The sequence below is a fragment of the Phocoena sinus genome, chromosome 5 (assembly GCF_008692025.1).
Source record: "Phocoena sinus isolate mPhoSin1 chromosome 5, mPhoSin1.pri, whole genome shotgun sequence".
Lineage (NCBI taxonomy): Eukaryota > Metazoa > Chordata > Mammalia > Artiodactyla > Phocoenidae > Phocoena > Phocoena sinus.
The window spans coordinates 65,044,805-65,069,487 of NC_045767.1; the positions used below are offsets into that span (position 1 = coordinate 65,044,805).

Consider the following 24,683-nt stretch of genomic DNA (forward strand, 5'->3'; position numbering starts at 1 on the left):
ATTTCTTCAAAATAAGGTCAGTTTACAGCAATAATTATTACACTGAGTGTGGAGTATTAATATATGTCAATATAAGACATATGCCAATTAGGGCATAAAGGATGGGGTGGTGGTAATCAGACCTGTAGAGTTGCAGAATTCTTACATTTTACACAAAGTGGAACAATATTAACTCAAATACACTATTGTAGTCATTGCCTGCTTTTCATAGTGATGTTCTATCTTAACTTCTCTGAGGCCCAAGGAGGACAGGAAAAAGAATAAAGCTTTCCTCCAAAGCCTTCCCTCACCAGAAGCCCAATACCATTCACCTGGCACTCCTGTCTTTATGAGCAAATTTTGGTCTTAAAACACAAAGTTTTAACAACTAAAAAGGGTTCCATGTCTAGTGAAGGAAAACACCAAGCTATGAATGCAGTAAGATATATTAACCAGAAATAAGTAATACCTTATTACTTTTCTTCTTCCTCTGCTGAGTTGAAATCTATATTTACTCGAGGCTCCAAATATATCAAATCTCAGAACTGAGTTTATTTTATACAACTCAATATTGTATCTGGAAAACTGACCTTGATTTCCTTTATTCCTTTCTTCGCTTTTCTGGTTTCTTCAGCAGACTTCGTTTTCTCATTCTTCTTTGCTGTTTCACTTACAACTTTCTTTCCACTTGGTATAACCCCAAAGAATTTTCGAATATCCTTGAAGCAAAAAAGGAGAATCATAAACAAACATTAACTGCAAAAAATTCTAATTTCAATTGTAAAAAGGAACAACTCTCCACACACACTGGTTTACTCTCAGTAATTTCTTCATAATGAGATAGTTCCACGTGTGCAGCAGCATTCTTTCTATATGCAAAAGTTAACTGATAAAATTACCTCAGTTAAAAATAATGTGTCCAGGGACTTCCCTAGCAGTCCAGTGGTTAGGACTACTCACTTTCACTGCTGAGGGCCCGGGTTCAATCCCTGGTTGGGGAACTCAGATCCTGCAAGCCACGTGGTGTGCATCCCCCCGCCCCCCAAAAAAGATTTAAAAACTAGTGTGCCTAATGAAAAGTAATATTAATTCTCAGAATCTGGCCAAAAACAGGGCAAAAATAAACAAAGGAAATTTTTCCTAACGACAGCACAACTACTAAAGAGGCAAGTAACAAGCATTTATTGATCATGCATGCACATACCCCATCATCTCGGGCATAGCAGGTGAAAAGACAGAGTTAAAGAACATAATCCTTGCCTATGGGATTTTGTTTTTAATATTTATTTATTTGGTTACACTGGGTCGTAGTTGCGGCAGGCAGGCTCCTTAGTTGCACCTCCAAGGCTCCTTAGTTACACCTCCAAGGCTCCTTAGTTACGGTATGCATGTGGGATCTAGTTCCCTGACGAGGGATCAAACCCAAGCCCCCTGCACTGGGAGCACAGAGTCTTATCCACAGTGCCACCAGGGAAGTCCCGCCTATGGGATTTATACTCCAGTTTGAGAGAAGAATAACTCTCAGAACACTGATCATTTAAGACCTTAATAACTAAGAACCTTGAAATTATTTTCCTTTACATGATTTTTCCAAATTCTGAAGAAAAAATTTTGACTACAATACTTTCTTCAATTACTTTACCCCGTGTTAAACAACAGAATCAAATTAATCATACTGAAACACTTACAATGTAATTTACAATTAATATCACTCACCTTTCTTATCCTTCGCATACATATTCTTCCCTACCCTTTTATATTTTAGCTTTGAAGAAACTGTGGTATACAGAATAGGGAATTGACCTTAGAATGAGAAACCTCTGGTATAAATCTCTGCTCTAGTGCCTTCTAGCTGGGTGACCCTGAGGAAGTTACTTTAATCTGTTTTCTCATCAGTGAAGTGAGACTAATACTCTCTACACTTTATGAGGATTAATCATGCATCTGTCACAATACTGGCTCAGTAAAAACTTCCCTTCTCTCTCATTTATGAACTATTATCCCTTCATGTCACTGAAACATCTCCATTTACAGTTGTCTCTGCTCACAGGCAAGGGTATAAGGAACAAAGTATAGTGAGAATTTAGGATCTGAATTCCAAAGGATGGGCTCAAGAGCCTGTTGTATTGTTTTCCCTATTCCTATCCTAATGGTCATAAGCCTGAGTCTTCAATTCTTTTTACCTGTTCCAACCTATCTCTATTGTAGTGAGGAAAATGCCTGTTAAAAGTACTTTACCAAGTGTAAGAAAGGTAACAACTTTTCTCCTAGATCCTGGCAGTAACTGTCAAACCCTTAAAATGTCAAAAATCCCAAACAAGTGTGTTATACAAAGACACACACACACACAGCTTTGTGGTTAAGGCAATAAAGAAAACAGATAAATGAGGTACACAGACATGTTAATTTTTTTTGAAAGGTTACAGACTTCCCTAGTTTTATATCCTCTTTTGTAAATTTCCTAATATAAAAAAGTCACAAATCCATCCTAATAAAATCTAAGTCTAAAAAATACTGTTAAAAAATAAATAAAATAAATAAAAAATACTGTTTGCAGAATGGATACCTCAGTTATGAAACTGAGACATTTGTGTCAGGTGCTAAAGAAAAGTTAGAAGAATAAGAAAGCCAGAAAGCCACAGTCTTCCATATAATTTGCAAAGAATTGAGTTTGAGGCTAACATCTACTTACTTTATTGCTTCTGGAGGAAATGAGAGTTTCACATTGGAGTTTCACTTTTGAAATGACCAAGTGAGTCTTCATTCAAACAGTGGTGATTTTTTAAACACATACAAACACATACACACACACACACATACACTCACACAGCACACATGTACCATGGAAATATCAAAACTAAATATTAATAATCAGCTTAAAGTCAATGGTGGTTTTCCATCTGTGTTGGAACCACAAATACTTAAAAAAGCAAGAGGAAGAAAACAAAATATAATTCAGGAAATGGAACTGTTGGTAACGTTGAGCTCTCTGATTTTTGTCTGTTCCATACTGCCAATCCTCAGCACTGTTGCCACCTTTCCTCCCTAAGCAATTCTTCCTATTCACAACCCCTTTCTTTTCCTTTCCCTTTATTCTACCCTACTCTCCCACTCCCCATGCCCTTATACTCTGATGGCAGCTGAAAAATTAAATTACAGCATCCTGATCTAATCCAATATACATTAAAAATCTAAACTTTTGGAAAATAATTTACATCAGAATGAAAGCGATTCTACTCACACCTTTTTAGGGATTATCTCCAGTGTGAGCAGCCATCTGCTGTATGAACATTTAAGAGCCAAAGGTCACCAATTTGACTTTAATTTATAGTGTGACTTCACCTTACTCTTAATTCACATTCCCTGCCTGGTATTCCAGGTCTTTGAAGACTAGTGACTAACCGAACTTCCAAATAATGGATCTAGACATCACTCTTACATGCACGGAATAATTCTTGCTGCGTATATTAGTAAGGAACAAATTTTTAAGTTTACTTTTATAATCTTAGCAAAGGGAAGTCCTTCCAAGCAGAACATGAAGGCTAGAAACCACCCATAAAGAAAGATCTGACTGCATAAAAATAAAACAAAAGATGCCATAAACAAAGTTAAAATATAAGCAGCTAACATGAAAATATCTACAACATGTTATATATAAGAGGGCTCCTACAAATCAATAAAAAATAACCCAGTAGAAAAATGAGTAAAAGCTACCAGTAGACAAATTATAAAGAAATGCAAATAACCAACAAACATAACAAAGATGCTCAACTTCACAAATAATAAACAGATAAATTAGAACTTGATTATATTTCCCTACACGTTAAAAGACTGATAATGCCCAGATATGTCAAAGTTGTGGGGAAACATGCTCACATACTACACTGCTAATAAAAGTAAAAATTGGGAGCAGGGGGGGAGAGGGGGAAGATGGCGGAAGAGTAAGACGCGGAGATCATCTTCCTCCCCACAGATACATCAGAAGTGCATCTACACGTGGAACAACTCCTACAGAACTACTGAACGCTGGCAGAAGACCTCAGCCCCCCCAAAAGGCAAGAAACTCCCCACGTATCTGGGTAGGGCAAAAGAAAAAAGTATAAACAGAGATAAATGAATAGGGACGGGACCTGCACCAGTGGGAGGGAGCTGTGAAGGAGGAAAGGTTTCCACACACTAGAAGCCCTTTCCTTCGTGGGAGGAGACTGCGGGTGGCGGAGTGGGGGAGCTTGGGAGCCGCGGAGGGGAGCGCAGCCACAGGGGTGCGGAGGACAAAGCTGGGAGATTCCCGCACAGAGGATCGGTGCCGACCAGCACTCACCAGCCCGAGAGGCTTGTCTGCTCACCCGCCGGGGCAGGCGTGGGCTGGGAGCTGAGGACTTGCAGCGTGAACACTGCCTGAAGGGGTTAGTGCACCACGGCTAGCCCGGAGGGAGTCCGGGGAAAAGTCTGGACCTGCCGAAGAGGCAAGAGGCTTTTTCTTCCCTCTTTGTTTCCTGGTGCACGAGGAGAGGGGATTAAGAGCACTGAACGGTGCTTAAAGGAGCTCCAGAGACGGGCGTGATCCGCGGCTAACAGCACGGACCGCAGAGACGGGCATGAGACCCTAAGGCTGCTGCTGCCGCCACCAAGAAGCCTCTGTGCGAGCACAGGTCACTCTCCGCACCTCCCCTCCCGGGAGCCTGTGCAGCCCGCCACTGCCAGGGTCCCGGGATCCAGGCACAACTTCCCCGGGAGAATGCACGGCGCGCCTCAGGCTGGTGCAACGTCACGCCGGCCGCTGCCGCTGCAGGCTCGCCCCACACTCCGTACCCCTCCCTCGCCTCGGCCCGAGTGAGCCAGAGTCCCCGAATCAGCGGCTCCTTTAAGCCCGTCCTGTCTGAACGAAGAACAGACGTCCTCCAGCGACCTACACGCAGAGGCGGGGTAATTCCAAAGGGGAGCCCCGGGAGCTGTGCGAACAAGGAAGAGAAAGGGAAATCTCTCCCAGCAGCATCAGGAGCAGCGGATTAAATCTCCACAATCAACTTGATGTACCCTGCATCTGTGTAATACCTGAATAGACAACGAATCACCCCAAATTAAGGAGGTGGACTTTGAGAGCAAGATTTATTATTTTTTCCCCTTTTCCTCTTTTTGTGAGTGTGTATGTGTATGCTTCTGTGTGAGATTTTGTCTGTATAGCTTTGCTTTCACCATTTGTCCTAGGGTTCTATCCGTCTGTTTTATTTTTACTTTTAAAAAAATTTTTTTTCTTAATATTTTTTTATTTAAATAATTTTATTTTACCTTACCTTATTTTCTTTTATCCCCTTCCTTCCTTCCTTCCTTTCTTCCTTTCTCTTTCTTTCTTTCTTTCTTCTTTTTCTCCCTTTTATTCTGAGACATGTGGATGAAAGGCTCTTGGTGCGGCAGCCAGGAGTGAGTGCTGTGCCTCAGGTGGGAGAGCCAACTTCAGGACACTGGTCCACAAGAGACCTCCCAGCTCCACGTAATATCAAACGGCGAAAATCTCCCAGAGATCTCCATTTCAACACCAGCACCCAGCTTCACTCAATGACCAGCAAGCTACAGTGCTGGACACCCTATGCCAAACAATGAGCAAGACAGGAACACAACCCCACCCATTAGCAGAGAGGCTGCCTAAAATCATAATAAGTCCACAGACACCCCAAAACACGCCACCAGACGTGGACCTGCCCACCAGAAAGACAAGATCCAGCCTCAACCACCAGAACACAGGCACTAGTCCCCTCCACCAGGAAGCCTTCACAACCCACTGAACCAACTTTAGCCACTGGGGAGAGACACCAAAAACAACGGGAACTACGAACCTGCAGCCTGCAAAAAGGAGACCCCAAACACAGTAAGATAAGCAAAATGAGAAGACAAAAAAGCACACAGCAGATGAAGGAGCAAGATAAAAATCCAACAGACCTAACAAATGAAGAGGAAATAGGCAGTCTACCTGAAAAAGAATTCAGAATAATGATAGTAAAGATATCCAAAATCTTGGAAATAGAATAGACAATATGCAAGAAACATTTAACAAGGACCTAGAAGAACTAAAGATGAAAGAAGCAACAATGAATAACACAATAAATGACATTAAAAATACTCTAAAAGGGATCTCAATAGCAGAATAACTGAGGCAGAAGAACGGATAAGTGACCTGGAAGATAAAATAGTAGAAGTAACTACTGCACAGCAGAATAAAGAAAAAAGAATGAAAAGAACTGAGGACAGTCTCAGAGACCCTTGGGACAACATTAAATGCACCAACATTCGAACTATAGGGGTTCCAGAAGAAGAAGAAAAAAAGAAAGGGACTGAGAAAATATTTGAAGAGATTATAGTTGAAAACTTCCCTAATATGGGAAAAGAAATAGTTAATCAAATCCAGGAAGCACAGAGAGTCCCATACAGGATAAATCCAAGGAGAAACACGCCAAGACACATATTAATCAAACTGTCAAAAATTACATACAAAGAAAACATATTAAAAGCAGCAAGGGAAAAACAACAAATAACACACAAGGGAATCCCCATAAGGTTAACAGCTGATCTTTCAGCAGAAACTCTGCAAGCCAGAAGGGACTGGCAAGACATATTTAAAGTGATGAAGGAGAAAAACCTGCAACCAAGATTACTCTACCCAGCAAGGATCTCATTCAGATTTGATGGAGAAATTAAAACCTTTACAGACAAGCAAAAGCTGAGAGAGTTCAGCACCACCAAACCAGCTTTAAAATAAATGCTAAAGGATCTTCTCTAGGCAAGAAACACAAGAGAAGAAAAAGACCTATAATAACAAACCCAAAACAATTAAGAAAATGGGAATAGCAACATACATAACTATGATTACCTTAAATGTAAATGGACTAAACGCTCCCACCAAAGACACAGACTGGCTGAATGGATACTAAAACAAGACCCATATATATGCTGTCTACAAGAGACCCACTTCAGACCTAGGGACACATACAGACTGAAAGTGAGGAGATGGAAAAAGATATTCCATGCAAATGGAAACCAAAAGAAAGCTGGAGTAGCAACTCTCATATCAGACAAAATAGACTTTAAAATTAAAGACTATTAGAAGAGACAAAGAAGGACACTACATAATGATCAAGGGATCGATCCAAGAAGAAGATATAACAATTGTAAATATTTATGCACCCAACATAGGAGCACCTCAATACATAAGGCAAATACTAACAGCCATAAAAGGGGAAATCGACAGTAACACATTCATAGTAGGGGACTTTAACACCCCACTTTCACCCATGGACAGATCATCCAAAATGAAAATAAATAAGGAAACACAAGCTTTAAATGATACATTAAACAAGATGGACTTAATTGATATTTATAGGACATTCCATCCAAAAACAACAGAACACACATTTTTCTCAAGTGCTCATGGAACATTCTCCAGGACAGATCATATCTTGGGTCAGAAATCAAGCCTTGGTAAATTTAAGAAAATTGAAATTGTATCAAGTATCTTTTCCGACCACAACGCTATGAGACTAGATATCAATTACAGGAAAAGATCTGTAAAAAATACAAACACATGGAGGCTAAACAGTACACTACTTAATAACAAAGTGAACACTGAAGAAATCAAAGAGGAAATCAAAAAAATACCTAGAAACAAATGACAATGGAGACACGACGACCCAAAACCTATGGGATGCAGCAAAAGCAGTTCTAAGAGGGAAGTTTATAGCAGTACAATCCTACCTTAAGAAACAGGAAACATCTCGAATAAACAACCTAACCTTGCACCTAAAGCAATCAGAGAAAGAAGAAGAAAAAAACCCCAAAGTGAGCAGAAGGAAAGAAATCATAAAGATCAGATAAGAAGTAAATGAAAAAGAAATGAAGGAAACGATAGCAAAGATCATTAAAACTAAAAGCTGGTTCTTTGAGAAGATAAACAAAATTGATAAACCATTAGCCAGACTCATCAAGAAAAAAAGGGAGAAGACTGAAATCAATAGAATTAGAAATGAAAAAGGAGAAGTGACACTGCAGAAATACAAAAGATCATGAGAGATTACTACAAGCAACCCTATGCCAATAAAATGGACAACCTGGAAGAAATGGACAAATTCTTAGAAATGCACAACCTGCCAAGACTGAATCAGGAAGAAACAGAAAATATGAACAGACCAATCACAAGCACTGAGAATGAAACTGTGATTAAAAATCTTCCAACAAACAAAAGCCCAGGACCAGATGGCTTCACAGGCGAATTCTATCAAACATTTAGAGAAGAGCTAACACCTTCGTTCTCAAACTCTTCCAAAATATAGCAGTGGGAGGAACACTCCCAAACTCATTCTACGAGGCCACCATCACCTTGATACCAAAACCAGACAAGGATGTCACAAAGAAAGAAAACTACAGGCCAATATCACTGATGAACATAGATGCAAAAATCCTCAACAAAATACTAGCAAACAGAATCCAACAGCACATTAAAAGAATCATACACCATGATCAAGTGGGGTTTTTTCCAGGAATGCAAGGATTCTTCAATATACGGAAATCAATCAATGTAATACACCATATTAACAAACTGAAGGAGAAAAACCATATGGTCATCTCAATAGATGCAGAGAAACCTTTTGACAAAATTCAACACCCATTTATGATAAAAATCCTCCAGAAAGTAGGCACAGAGGGTACTTTCCTCAGCATAATAAAGGCCATATATGACAAACCCACAGCCAATATCGTCCTCAATGGTGAAAAACTGAAACTGTTTCCACTAAGATCAGGAACAAGACAAGGTTGCCCATTCTCACCACTCTTATTCAACATAGTTTGGAAGTTTTAGCCACAGCAATCAGAGAAGAAAAGGAAATAAAAGGAATCCAAATCGGAAAAGAAGAAGTAAAGCTGTCACTGTTTGCAGATGATGTGATACTATACATAGAGAATCCTAAAGATGCTACCAGAATACTACTAGAGCTAATCAATGAATTTGGTAAAGTAGCAGGACACAAAATTAATGCAGAGAAATCTCTGGCATTCCTATACACTAATGATGAAAAATCTGAAAGTGAAATCAAGAAAACACTCCCATTTACCACTGCAACAGAAAGAATAAAATATCTAGGAATAAACCTACCTAAGGAGACAAAAGACCTGTATGCAGAAAATTATAAGACACTGATGAAAGAAATTAAAGATGATACAAATAGATGGAGAAATATACTACGTTCTTGGATTGGAAGAATCAACATTGTACAAATGACTCTACTACCCAAAGCAATCTACAGATTCAATGCAATCCCTACCAAACTACCACTGGCATTTTTCACAGAACTAGAACAAAAAATTTCACAATTTGTATGGAAACACAAAAGACCCCAAATAGCCAAAGCAATCTTGAGAACGAAAAACGGAGCTGGAGGAATCAGGCTCCCTGACTTCAGACTATACTACAAAGCTACAGTAACCAAGACAGTATGGTACTGGCACAAAAACAGAAAGACAGATCAATGGAACAGGATAGAAAGCCCAGAGATAAACCCAGGCACATATGGTCACCTTATCTTTGATAAAGGAGTCAGGAATGTACAGTGGAGAAAGGACAGCCTCTTCAATAAGTGGTGCTGGGAAAACTGAACAGGTACATGTAAAAGTATGAGATTAGATCACTCCCTAACACCATACACAAAAATAAGCTCAAAATGGATTAAAGACCTAAATGTAAGGCCAGAAACTATCAAACTCTTAGAGGAAAACATAGGCAGAACCCTCTATGACATAAATCACAGCAAGATCCTTTTTGACCCACTTCCTAGAGAAATGGAAATAAAAACAAAAATAAACAAATGGGACCTAATGAAACTGCAAAGCTTTTGCACAGCAAAGGAAACCATAAACAAGACCAAAAGACAACCCTCAGCATGGGAGAAAATATTTGCAAATGAAGCAACTGACAAAGGATTAATCTCCAAAATTTACAAGCAGCTCATGCAGCTCAATAACAAAAAAACAAACAACCCCATCCAAAAATGGGCAGAAGACCTAAACACACATTCCTCCAAAGAAGGTATACAGACTGCCAACAAACACATGAAAGAATGCTCAACATCATTAATCATTAGAGAAATGCAAATCAAAATTTCAATGAGATATCATCTCACACCAGTCAGAATGGCCATCATCAAAAAATCTAGAAACAATAAATGCTGGGGAGGGTGTGGAGAAAAGGGAACACTCTTGCACTGCTGGTGGGAATGTGAATTGGTACAGCCACAATGGAGAACAGTATGGAGGTTCCTTAAAAAACTACAAATAGAACTACCATATGACCCAGCAATCCCACTACTGGGCATATACCCTGAGAAAACCATAATTCAAAAAGAGTCATGTACCAAAATGTACATTGCAGCTCTATTTACAATAGCCCAGAGATGGAAACAACCTAAATGTCCATCATCGGATGAATGGATAAAGAAGATGTGGCACATATATACAATGGAATATTACTCAGCCATAAAAAGAAACGAAATTGAGCTATTTGTAATGAGGTGGATGGACCTAGAGTCTGTCATACAGAGTGAAGTAATTCAGAAAGAGAGAGACAAATACCATATGCTAACACATATATATGGAATTTAAGAAAAAAAATGTCATGAAGAACCTAGGGGTAAGACAGGAATAAAAACACAGACCTACTAGAGAATGGACTTGAGGATATGGGGAGGGGGAAGGGTAAGCTGTGACAAAGTGAGAGAGTGGCATGGACATATATACACTACCAAACGTGAAACAGATAGCTAGTGGGAAGCAGCCGCATAGCACAAGGAGATCAGCTCGGTGCTTTGTGACCACCTAGAGGGGTGGTATAGGGAGGGTGGGAGGGAGGGAGATGCAAGAGGGAAGAGATATGGGAACATATGTATATGTATAACTGATTCACTTTGTTATAAAGCAGAAACTAACACACCATTGTAAAGCAATTATACTCCAATAAAGATGTTTAAAAAAAAGTAAAAATTGGTATAACCTTTCCAAGACAATCTAACAGTATCTATCAAAATTTTAAATGTGCATACCCTTTGTCCCAGTAATTTCATTTCTAAAGGAAATGGTGAAAGAAATAGTTTTATTTCAGGAACCAAAAGTAGTAGTAGTAAGCAAAGTAGTAAGTAGTAACCAAAAGTAGAGTAGTAATTCACTCTTCTTACTTTCTTTTTTAATAGTTACTAATTGAACAGGTCAGTTCAAATAAGACAAAAGATTTAGGCAAAAATTACATAAAAATTAAATTTTAGCACACACAGCTAATAGTAACAAGTTAAGTTTTTCACACTTTTACTTACAGCTACTGGACATAGATTTATCTCTTCTGATGTTTCTGTGAGGTATAAAGGCAAATAGAATGATTTATCTCCATTTTATAGGTAAGTAAGTGGAATTAAGTCAGACAAAAAAAAGCTTTTTGTCAGTTTTGCCACTTACTTCCAGACACTTGGGATGAATTACTTAACTTCTCTGGCCCTTAGTTTCCTCGTAATGCCACTTACTCCACAGGATTCCTGTGGGGATTAGAAGAGATGGCACAACAGAATGGAACCTGGTCCTCTGACTACAAATCCCTTTCATAGTTCTCTACTTGACCATGACTGCTCCCTCATAGTTTTACCATAATTCTAAGGATCTATGCAAAAGTAGCCATACTCCACAACTAGCAATATGGCCTTTCCATTCTCATTATTCCTGATACATTTGGTCCTTGTGTGATTACAGGCAGGCATTTAGGACACAAACAGGAAAATGCCCTCATGAGGCTACCTGGGAGATAAATTAGTATATAAAGAATTAAATACAAAACAGTGCTAAGACAGAGCTAAATCACAAAACTGTAAGAGCACCAGGAGCCCCTAACACAGAGAGCCTCAGGGACAGTTGACCAAAAGAAGCATCACCTGAAATGGGTCCCAAAATGATTAGTAGGAGATACTTTTGATAGTCATAGTAATCTGAGTTTGAAAACATTGCTGTAAGTTCCATACAGCAGGCCTGTCTAGCTTACTCACCTCTGTATCTCAAGAACAGGGCCAACAGCTCAGATAAGCAGATGCTTAATTAATAATGGTTGAACACATGAGTGGTTATTCCTAAGGTCACTGACCTTCACACCTGGGCTCAGAAAGAGATGTTCTTAATTATGTAAAATGAAATTCATGGTAAATTTGTTTTTAAAGATTGTGTATTAAAATAATCTTTATTTGAGACTAATTTTTTGCCATCACTTTACCTATTGCACTTTGTTTTAAGAAACTTTAAGTGGGTATTAACACTTACTGTGTATTATTACTTCTATCATACAGTACTCTCTTGTCATATTACAATATTGTGGCTACAAAAAGCAAAAACACTTTCACTTTTAGTATAATACTTCCTCTTCTTCAGGGCCTTTTCCTGAAGCCTATTAATGGCTCTCCATGAACCCTAAGTTAAAAACTTCTGATTCACATATTCACACTGCACAAGCTAACTCACATCCATCTCAATGTCAGTACCACTTAAAAACACACTGCTACCTGCTAAATCTTGTCTCGACTCAAGACCTCTGAGCTCCATATCCATGTAGCCAATAGTCTGTCATCTCCACCTCTACCAAATGCCCCAAAGGTGCCTCCAGCTCATAATGTCCAAAACTAAGCCCATATTTTGGAGGCTCGCTTCTCTCTCTTTATTTCCCTCCTCAATGTATAGCACCACCATTAACCAAAAACAGAAAAATGAGCACTGTTTTTCCTCCTCATTCTGACCCTCCACCTAATCAACCAACCCAACCTAATCTCCCAAATACTGCTGTCTTCTTTCCTCTATTTCTGTTGCCAGTGCCCTGATTTAGGGCTTCATTTATTTACTTTTTTAACAAACCCTTAAATAGGACTTACTCTGTGCCAGACAATGATTTAAACACTTAAAAAAATTAATTTAATCCACAGAACAAATCTATGACATTCTTTAACTTTAATTCACAGATGAAAGAACTGTGAATGACAAGGCATTTTCTAGTAAAAGTTTTGAAATTTAAATGCTCTTAAGTGTAAGCAAAAAAAAAAAAAGATTTATTGCACTCTCCTACCTTAAGGTGTAACTAACAATTCTACAACACTATTAAAGAGAAGCATCACCTATCAGGCAACCCAAATGCAATTTTAATATGCATAAGTCAAGACAAAGTACCAGACCTCGCTGGTACTCAAAAAAATCATGCATTTTTTAGAATTTTCTAACTTGGTTGATTATAAATCTATTAATAGAGATGAAAAAAAATTTTTTTGCAGTAAATACTCCTAAACCTGCACAAAGTAAGCCATCATAATGACCTTTTAACTTTAAAAAGTCAAAGTACAAAAGCTGATATATATCAACTTTGAAGTATAACCAAACAGCTCTTATAACTTTTTTCCACTGCTAATGGGCTCAACCAACCAACAAGTTGTTTGTGCCTACCAAAAATGCAAAGAGAAAGCAAATCATGCCACCGTGTTCACTTACTTTGACAAGTACAGGATTTTATGCAAAATAAGTACTGCAGTGCTCTGAGGGGTAGCTACCAAAATATTACATTTTGGCTTTACTTCTCTATTTTGAAAGTAAAGAAATATAAATATTTCTGATTAATATTTTTAAGTCCTCCACCAAATCTACAAGCAGAAATTGATTATCACCAACACACTTCACAAAACCTATCCAAATGTAAAAATCTTTTATCTTTAAAACCACTTAAATGCAAAATTATACATCTGACTAATATTGCGTATTGATAGCAGCACAGAAGAGAGAAATGAACTAATTTTAAAATAGTTAAAATTATATTATACTTTAAAAACAACAGGTAATTTGTTAGAATGTAGTCCCTTAAGGTCAGGAAGAAGACAGATCCTTCTTGCCACTCCTATTCAACACTGTGGCAAAAAAAAAAAAAAAAAAAAACTAATTAGGCAAAAAATAAATTATAAAAGGGGCACCTAGATTGGACAGGAAGAAGAAAAATTATCTTCATTTGCCGATGAAATGATCTTAAATGGAGAAAATCCTAAGGAATTCACTAAAAAACTATTAGAACTACAAAATGTGTTCTCCAAGGTTGCATGACACAAGATCAATATACTAAAACCAATTATATTTCTATACTTTTGCAATGAACAATCCAGAAGTGAAATTAAGAAAACAATTCCAGGACATCCCTGGTGGCGCAGTGGTTAAGAATCTGCCTGCCAATGCAGGGGACACAGGTTCGAGCCCTGGTCCGGGAAGATCCCACATGCCGCAGAGCAACTAAGCCCATGCACCACAACTACTGAGCCAGCGCTCTAGAGCCCACAAGCCACAGCTACTGAGCCCACGTACCACAACTACTGAAGCCCGCGTGCCTAGAGCCCATGCTCTGCAACAAGAGAAGCCACTGCAATGAGAAGCCCGCGCACCACAACGAAGAGTAGCCCCCCACTCGCCACAACTAGAGAAAGCCCGAGCACAGCAACAAAAACCCAACACATTATAAAAGGGTGACAACACTGCTCCAGGAGAGCATTTGCATAGTAAACTACAATGTGAAAGGTCTCCCCCAGAATGCTGCAATGAAGCAGCTTAGATGTAGTCAGACTCTCTTTGACAGCCCTTCAAAAAGGCTTTCCCTTAAGTCTCATGCATGTTTAATTCAAACTTATGCATATTTTCAATAAATAACTATGCCAGCCAATGAATTATATATGTTGATTTCTTAAAAACAGCATCTTTCAAGTTTTATTCACATGTTGAGCAAATAATTAAATCCTCGTAGCAATTCAAATCATTTACATGGCTACTTTTTATTCTGTTTAATTTCATTTCGATTCCTTTAATAGACATTATATTCACATGGTTCAAAAATTCAAATGGGTATAACGTCTCCCTCCCACCGTGCCTCTCAGACACATATTTCCCATCTTTGGAGGCAACAAATGTTATCAGTTAGTTCCTTGTGTATCCTTCACATCTTCAAGCAAAATAGGCATATTCTTTTCTCTCCTTTCCTACATAACGTGGTAGCATACTTTACATATTGTCCTGCACCTTCTTTTTTCACTTATATTGGCAACTGTTTCACATCAGGGCATAAAGTTTTCTCCTTTTCAATGGTTGCATAGTATTCCATTTTGTGGATATACAGTATTTTATTCCTTTGATAACTTTAATTGGAAAAGATTTGAGTAAAAGATGCAGCTCCCAGGGCAAGAGTTGCTAACCCTGCACCTGTAGAAGGGCTTCAGAAGATATGCGAATCCCCTAAAATGGTGTGTATGTATCCATATGTATTTCTGTGGGCAGAAAACTTGCATACCATTCACCACAACATCAAAGAAAGCTGTGACCCAAGCAAAAGTTAAGAACTACTGTACAATATAACTTGTGCATAGGTGTTCAATAAACATAGGTTGAACAGAATTCTGGTCTAGGATTCTGCTAATTTCTGTACAAGACAGAAGGACTAAATTAAACACTAATATAATCCAAAACTCTTATGTACTTTATAGAACCTTTTCCCCACTTCTTTTCTGAGAAGGGCTTTATTTTTCCTATGCACTATGAACAGGAGTACTAAGAGGGAAAAGAACCAATCATTTAAAGTAACTGAATAATCAAAAGTTGAATAAATAAGCTGTTGTTCACCATAACTGACAACATCAGAGGCATCTTTGATGTCCTTTAAAACTCTTTGTAATGTTTCATAGAGTCCTTCCTGAGAAAATTAGATCATTAGTAACGTAGTTGTATATTTCCTACCACATGCCAGGAAACAGAATAGAAGCTTTACATTTATTATCTTGTTTAATCCTCAAGACAATCACTTAAGGCAGCTATATTTCCCCCCTTTTACAGGTAAGGAAACAGAGGATTTAAGAGGTTAAAGTTAAGATATTTACTTAATCAGAACCACTTAACCATTAAATGGTAGAGCAAGACCAAAACATTGCCTCACTCTCACCTTCAAGACTCCAAATCTCATGAAGTTTACACAATTACCATAGTGCCTGAAGTCCAAAATGCAATTCTGATCATTATAGGGAGGTGGTATAATGCACTGAGGGGTTTTTTTTAAAGATTACTTTTAACATCAGGTGATAAGCGATGACAGCTGTCAAATGTATTACAGCTGTTTCTACCAGGTTTTTTGTTTTGTTTTTTTCCTGGTAAACCGTGTTATCCCTTTGATTTCTATGAACTCATCTAAACAAAATAAAACATCCTTCCCATGCCATCGATTTCAAAACGGCTCTGTGATGAGCATTTCGCTGAGCTGTTAATCATGAAAGTTGAAGGCCTAAGACAACTTTTTCATTAGAAAGGAAAGTCTGTTACATTCTTCTCCTTCGAGACCCAAAGCCTGAAATCAACTCTCTAGGCAGGACTCAAACCGAGGTTCGAGGCAACACTGAACAGGACAAGCAACTGTACCGCTGAGCCCCCAAAATCACCTTCATTACTCCCTTCCTTTCTCCCTTCCCCCAAGAGTGGAAAAAAGTTAAAACTGCTGCGCAGCACCAAGAGCCCTGAGCGCTGGCTGCGGCTGAGAGCTGAAGCCCGCGGTGCAAGGAAAGCTGTGAGACCAGTGCCTAGTTTGTGGCCCCTTTCTTGCCTTCGCTCCCCTCCGAAGCCACGCATCGCGATCCTCCCCGACCCTCCATGCCAGGAATGCCAGGTCCACGCCCAGCCTGCAAACTCTCCAGCCCATGGCCGCATAGCCTCCCCCGGGGGCTCACCATTGCAGCCCACGGATGAAGAAGGCGCGGGCTGGCAGGCCGGCCGGCTGGGGAAACCGTTACCGCGGCTCGGGATCCATTCGCGCCAACAACTTCTCCCGCGAAGTGGAAGGAGGTCGAGGCAGCGGCGCCCTGTGATGACGTCACGAGGTGCGCAGCTTCCTGTGGGCCCAGGCCGGGAGGCGGGAGGCGGGAGATGCCACGTGGGCCCAGGTGCAGCCCCCGAGACCCGCGGGCCGCAGCAATCGCGAGGAGAGGCGGGGCCCAGGATCGCGCCCAGATTTGCGTCTTCCGCTTCTCTAAGGGCCTGTCAAGTGGGGAGGTTCTGAGATTGATTTCCCCCGAGGGCGGACACGTTTAGAGAATGCAATGCCCTCCTTTAAATGTAGCTTTAAAATGTTTCTATTACCAGCCGCAGTAAGACACCTTTTAGGTGTACGTTTCACATATTACATTTTAATATCTATTCTGAAACAAAAATTTCACCAAACAGTACTTACCCGGATTTTTTTTTTTTAATGTTTGACCAATCGAATTGGTCTTTTCGCCTACTTTTAAGTGGAGACCCACAGTTTGAAAACACATTTAGGACAATTTTATGTTGTATAATTCCGGGGCAAAAAGGACTTTGATAAAATAGTCATTACTATCCACACCATTTTATAAGTGAAAAATATAAGGCCCAAACAAGCTAAGGGTCCTAGCTGGGAATCTAGGCCTCCAAATTCCCAAACCTGCGTGGCTGAGTCCCTCAAAGGGGTGTGTGTGAAACCAAGGCATAAACAAGGCACATCTACGTAGAAGAACAATGATCCCGAAAGCTTTGGAGTAAACAAGTTTTATATTAATAGATAAGCAACTGAACTGTGGAATAGCATGTGACATATGCATACAATTTTAAGAGAAGACATGAGGCCTTAAGGAGTATAATGGGAAGAGCAATATCTCCAGCTTTGGCCCTAGACTTTCAAATCCTTATCCACCCACCCCCTGTTCCGTCTTGCATTTTATCACACCCATATCTCTACAGTGAAAGATAGTAAAGTCTTCAGGAATAAAACAGAGGCTAAGCATAGAGAGCTCCTATTTATTAACTGCCCACTGTAGTATGTGCCAGGCATGCAGCTATGGACTATCCCAGTTTAACTCATCTAATACCCACAATGACACTGGCTACTATTATTATCCCCAATTTACAAAGGAGTAAAGTATAGCTCATGAACAGGGCCTCATTGCATGTGACTCTCTGAAGCCAATATGCTAGGGTTCCTAGCCCCACCACATTCTAATTGTGTAACCATGGGCAAGTTACTATGCCTCAAGTTTCCTCAACTGTAAAACAAGGATAATAGTACTATGTTCTTCATAAGGTTATGAAACTGCTCCTGGCACATAAGCAGATAATAATCTTTTTTTTTAAGTCAGCTATTATCATTATTATTACACAAGGCTAGGTATTATCAAGGGAGATGTTTCCAAAAATGAACTTATCTACACCATAATTTTACTCAGGAAAATACTTGATTGGGGAGGAGGGGAGTCATTAGATCCTTTGAGAAATCAATAAGCTATGAAGCTACTCCCCAGAAAACTGTACATAGCAGACACATCACGTAACTTTTTGCCTATAACTTCAGAGAACCTAAACCAATTTACAATGTTCATTGTGTTATAAATAAGCAAATAAGATGTATATTAAATGTTTTACATATCTTTTACATTATACTACTTTAAACTTTTGCATTCCTTTTTTAGTATGTTGAAGCCTTCCTTGAATTCAGGTGAGAATTAAGTCAGAAGACTATAACTTCCAGAAAGATACTGAACTGAATTTGTTGGATTGTTTTCTTTTTTTCTCAATAAATTTATTTATTTATTTGTGTGTTTGTTTATTTATTTATTTTTGGCTACGTTGGGTCTTTGTTGCTGCACAGGGTTTTCTCTAGTTGCGGTGAGCGGGGACTACTCTTCACTGCAGTGAGCGGGCTTCTCATTGCGGTGGCTTCTCTTGTTGCAGAGCACGGGTTCTAGGCCCACAGGCTTCAGTAGTTGTGGCGCGTGGGCTCTAAAGCACAGTAATTGTGGTGCACCGGCTTAGTTGCCCCGTGGCATTGGATTATTTTCTTTAGGAAAATTTTTTTTTTTTTTTTTTTTTTTTTTTTTGCGGTACGCGGGCCTCTCACTGTTGTGGCCTCTCCCGTTGCGCAGCACAGGCTCCAGATGCGCAGGCTCAGCGGCCATGGCTCACGGGCACAGCCGCTCCGCAGCATGTGGGATCTTCCCGGACCAGGACACGAACCCGTGTCCCCTGCATCGGCAGGCGGACTCACAACCACTGCGCCGCCAGGGGAGCTCTCTTTAGGAACATTTACTTGGAAATATTCTATCTCAAAAATGTACCAGGACTTCCCTGGTGGTGCAGTGGTTAGGAATCCGCCTGCCAATGCAGGGCACATAGGTTCGAGCCCTGGTCAGGAAGGATCCCACATGCCGCGGAGAGGCTAGGCCTGTGCACCACAACTACTGAGCTCGCGAGCCACAGCTTCTGAGCCCACGAGCCACAACTATGGAGCCCGCATGCCACAACTGCTGGGGTCCGGGCGCCTGGAGCCCGCACTCTACGAGAGGTGGGGCTGCTGCAGTGAGAGGCCTGCGCACCACAGCGAGCAGTAGCCCCCACTCGTTGCAACTAGAGAAAGTCCATGCACAGCAACAAAGACCCAACACAGCCACAAATAAATAAATAAATAAAATTTAAAAATTTTTAAGTGTTCCAGATTTAAAATGGCTGTATATGCTTTGATACTTCTCCCCAAATGTGGGCTGACCTGTGACTGATTTGACCTAAGAATATGGTGGAAATGATACTATGACGGTTCCAAATGTCAGCTTTAAGAGGACCAGCAACCCTCATCTTGCTCTCTTGAAGCCCTGAGCCACCATGTAAAGCAGGAGAAGGGGCCAGTTGAGCCCAGGCTTACAGCCATCTCCACCAGGTACCAGACTTGTAAGTGAAACCATCTTGGACCCACCATACCAGCTGCTAGTGGAATTCCACTAAGTGACCCCAGTCAGCACTACGTAGAGTAGAAAAATCATCTAGTCAAGGCTTGCCTAAATTCTCTGACCCACAGTAGTGTGAGCATAATAAAATTATTGTTCTTTTAAGGTACTAAGTTTGGGGTAGATTGTTGTAAAGTAATAGATAAACAGAAATGTTTTAAAGAACCCAAAGTGTAACAAAAAATAAGCAGGAACAGAATATTCATGCTTATTTTCTCCACTGTGGTGATTTTGATGCATCATTCAACAAATATTTATTGAACATCTGCTGTGTGTCGGCACTTTTTTATGTGCATGCTGGGAAACCATAGTAAACAAGACAGACAGTCCCAGCTTCCCTAAAGTTCATATTTTTGAGGAAAAGAGAAAAATAAGTAAGTAGACAAAAATAAATTCTGTACTTTCAGATAAGGTAAGTGCTATAAAGAAAGGCTTAATAAGACTTCAAGCCAAAAGATTGCTGTGATCCCATCATTTTACACTTTGTATTTTATGGCCAAAAAAAGGAAAAAAAAGATTGCTGTGTTTTGTGGCAAAATATGATACTCATTTGTTTCCCATGGCAGAGAAATTTGAAGAGTGCTAAAAACATTACCAAACATGATTTTTTTTTTAATTTGTGTGTAGGAGAGCAGCAGAGTCTCCTGTTAGGTTTGTTTCTGCATAATAACTGCATCTGGATTTTAACCTTTACAGGGCACTAGTCTATAACAGTGTCTAGTTTGAATTTATTCCAGGCAAAAGACCAGTCCCTTCCATCTCTGTGTGGCCTTTCTTCGACAATGAGAATAAAATGATAATAGGTCATAACTACTCCCATCTCTCAGGGGGTTTTTTTTGGCTGTGTCAAGCAGTATTAATTCCCCGACCAGCGATGGAACCCGTGCCCCCTGCAGTGGAAGTGCAGAGTCTTAACCACTGGACCACCAGGGAAGTTCCCCATCTCTCACTATTAACTGAAAGACTACAATAATGCATCTCTAAGAAACTGAGGATACACAAAGAAAGAATACAACAAACTAGGGCTGTTGATTTTTAGATCGTTTTTTTAGAGAAGCCCAGAAAGTCATTTATCGGTGATGTAAACATTAGCTAACAAAGATTCCTTGCATGTTTTCTTGAAAGTATTTTCATAAAAACTGTCTGCTCATGTTTTCCTTAGTCATGCTTTCCTTAGTTCAGCTCTTCCTGGTATAAATGTTTCTGAAACCAGCTGATGAATAAATAAGACCAATAATTCATTTGTAGAGTAACACTGGTAACATAACACAGATATTGAATAAATACTGCAGTTTCCAGAATTAAGGGCATCTTTAAAAGCCTAAAATATTTTTTAAAATATTTTTTTCTTTTAATAATGGTTTGAGACCTATCACAGAGAAGACCCATCTTAAGGGATATATTATGTATTGGATCTGATCACCTGATGCTCACTGGCCTTCTCTTAATCCTTAAAAGAAAGGGCTTCAAACAAAGCCAATTTTGTGAAAGTTAGGGATCTCTTTCCCTCCTCCACTTAGGGATATATCACTGGTAGAAGAATTGTTGACATTCCCTGAAGAACTCTTTACCTGAAAAGTTAGAATATTGACAGTGACATCTCTAGTAGTATGTTTCTAAATGTGTGAATAGTTGGATTAAGCGAATAATAATTGGTTCTCTTTCCATAACAGGTACAGGGAGTTAAATCATTGCCCTCCCCAAAATGACTCAAAAGCTGTGTATTAGAAAGTGCATGACTTGAATTTTGGTCATTCTTTATAATCTAAGTAACTACTGCCATATATAAGTGAAAAACAATTGCAAAGGGCAGTATAAATTCTCAGCGTTAATGTCTGTGCCTTAGTTAACTTATCTGTGTGATGGGAATAACTCTTTACTTGGAGACACTTGGAAATGCTTTTCAAGAGCACAATAGTTACATTGTCTTTCACACAGACTTTTATAAATCAGCAGAAATCAATCGAATTTTCACTGTGCAACAACAAATGTGACTTTCTACCCTCTAGATAAATATTAGCATGTCCTGCTTTGTCAGGGTTTATTGGAACATTTTCCTTATAGAAAACAATCCGTTAGGCAGCTTGTCCTTTTCTGTGTTTGTGATACCTGCAGAGATCCAGAACAATGATGTTGACCTTGTAATCCATTTATGAACATAATCATTAAGTCATAATCTGTCACCATTAAAGTGGACTTAAGAAATTAGGCACTATGTCATTTATCTTAATTCTTGGATGAATTAAGATTATCATATTAATCATATTAATATGATCAATCATTAATATGATTATTCTTGAGTAATCTAAATTTATATAAACTTGACTGATGATATTTTACAAATAATAAAGTTTGTTACATTAATAAATCAGTCTCTTCACTTAAGTTAGAAGAAACATTTACATTTAAAAAAGTAAATTTAACAAAAAGTATATAACTTTACTATTGACATGCACATTTGATTATATATGTAATGTATCTCAAATTGTGAATTAATTCCCTAAAATATTCATTGGCAATTTTAAAGGTGTTTATAGACAGAGTAACAGGAATGCCAATAGTATTTTGTAGCTATAGTAGATTTTACGATTAGGATAATCTTTCATTCTCCAAGTCCTACAAATCAAAGTAATTCTAGAATTTTTTTGTTGTTTCATGGGAATAATGTGAGGCATAGCAAATAAAGGAAACTACAATAAGTTATTTGAGAACTGCTGCTATAGTAAGAATGACCACATACTTGGATATTATAGACCTTTAAAACTCTCGAGAATCTGAGCTTCTATAATAAGATACACCTAGAATTATTATTCATATTTCAACAAAGTTTGCAATAAAAACATTTTTGAACTTCCATGGAAATCTTACGGGTCATCTTTCTCAACATGCAGTTTAAACAGAATTGAATGTAATCACTGTTTATACAGAGTAGTGTATATTAGAGGTTAAAAAAAAATCTTGTAAATGAACACAAGTCAGAATAGAAAAGACGCATGAAAAAGGAATTCCCATAAATTCTCATCTTCCATAAAATATACAGCAAAATCTTATTCATATGAAGTATGATTCATTGCCACAAAAAGGATGTAAACAATACTTTTAACATATGCATTTAAATTGCTACTTCCTATAGGAAGAGCTAAACTTGCTTTAAGACAAAGTCAAGTGCTTTGGACTCTATTTTAAAATATTTTACCTGGTTTGATGGCTTTCTATAAATATTATCATTAGCTCTGGGATGGTGGGAAGCGTTATAACTGGTAAAGTAAATACAGAGTATCACTAATACCTGGGATTCCCTAGACATTTTTCAGAAAATGTTTATTTTAGTCTAAGAATATGATTTGCAAAAATGTAACATTACTGTATGTTGAAACCATTACAATAGTTGAATTTCACCTCTTTTCCCTTCTTGCACCATGGGTGCATAATCTAAATCTGATCATGAGGAAACATTAAACAGACCAAAACTGAGAGACCTTCTACAAATTAACTGACCAGGATTCAGCAACAGTTATGAAGGGTCATGAAAGCAAGGTCATGAAAGATGGAGGAACTGTCACAGATTGGAAAGGACTAAAAATACACAATAGGGGACTTCCCTGGTAGTGCAGTGGTTGAGAATCCACCTGCCAATGCAGGGGACACGGGTTCGAGCCCTGGTCCCGGAAGATCCCACATGCCGCAGAGCAACTAAGCCCGTGTACCACAACTACTGAGCCTATGCTCTAGAGCCTGCAAGCCACAACTACTGAGCCCACGTGCCACAACTACTGAAGCTCACGTGCCTAGAGCCCATGCTCCACAACAAGAGAAGCCACTGCAATGAGAAGCCCACGCACCGCAACAAAGAGTAACCCCCCGCTCACTGCAACTAGAGAAAGCCCGTGCGCAGCAACGAAGACCCAACACAGCCAAAAGTAAATAAATAAAATAAATAAATAAAATACACAGTAACTAAATGCAATATGGCTTCCTGGACAGAGAGGACATTAGAAGGAATTAAGGTAAAATTTGAATAAGATCCGTACTTTAGTAAATAGTAGCATAGCATAGTATCCCAGTTTTGATCGTTGCAAGTGATTATAAGTTAATATGAAGCAAAACTGAGTGAAGGATGTGTGTGAACTCTCTGTACTCTTTTTGCAACTTTCCTGTAACTATTTTTAAGTAAAAAGAAAAAAAAAGATGACCCCAAAGTAGATGGCTGTGCTGTTAAACAAACAGGATTGGAGGTAGGAAACAAGAATTTGTTTTTTGGACATGTTAAATCTGAGATGTCTTTTAGACTTGGAATGAAAGAAATAGTCATGAACAAAGAAATTAGAAAATTTGTATTTATGTCCAAGTAATGTATAACATGGCTATGAAGCTTAATGAAATTTTTAAGATCATTTATTGGGCTTCCCTGGTGGCGCAGATGGTTGAGAGTACGCCTGCCGATGCAGGGGACACGGGTTCGTGCCCCGGTCCGGGAAGATCCCACATGCTGCGGAGTGGCTGGGCCCGTGAGCCATGGCTGCTGAGCCTGCGCATCCGGAGCCTGTGCTCCGCAACGGGAGAGGCCACAACAGTGAGAGGCCCGCATACCGCAAAAAAAATAAAATAAAATAAAACAACAACAACAAAAAAAACATAACAAGAACCTAACAAATCTCACTACGTCTACCAGTACCATGCAGGTCCAAGCCACCATCAGCTCTCACCTGGTTATCATCTCTTGACTGATTGCCCTGATTCAGCTTTTGTTCCCCTCACAGTACACTCTGAACCCAGCATCCAGACTGATTCTTTTCAAATGTGAGTTAGATTGTGTCACTCTCTGCTGAAAACTCTCTAATGCTCCTCTTC

The 24,683-nt window shown here is 39.2% G+C and overlaps 1 protein-coding gene across 2 annotated transcripts in view; it reads right to left on the bottom strand.

Annotated features, from left to right (window-relative positions):
* Positions 1-16,999, bottom strand: part of RFC1 (replication factor C subunit 1) — an 83,149-nt gene extending 66,150 nt beyond the window's left edge. Inside the window, exons 1-2 of one of the 2 annotated variants that reach the window (XM_032633159.1) lie at positions 16,770-16,999; positions 570-698 (exon numbers count right to left, since the gene is read on the bottom strand). In XM_032633159.1, the coding sequence (XP_032489050.1) occupies positions 570-698; positions 16,770-16,772 (132 nt within the window). In that variant the 5' untranslated portion in view covers positions 16,773-16,999. The remainder of the gene's footprint in view (positions 1-569; positions 699-16,769) is intronic. The other variant, XM_032633158.1, reaches the window with a different exon arrangement.
* Positions 17,000-24,683: the final 7,684 nt, after the last annotated feature.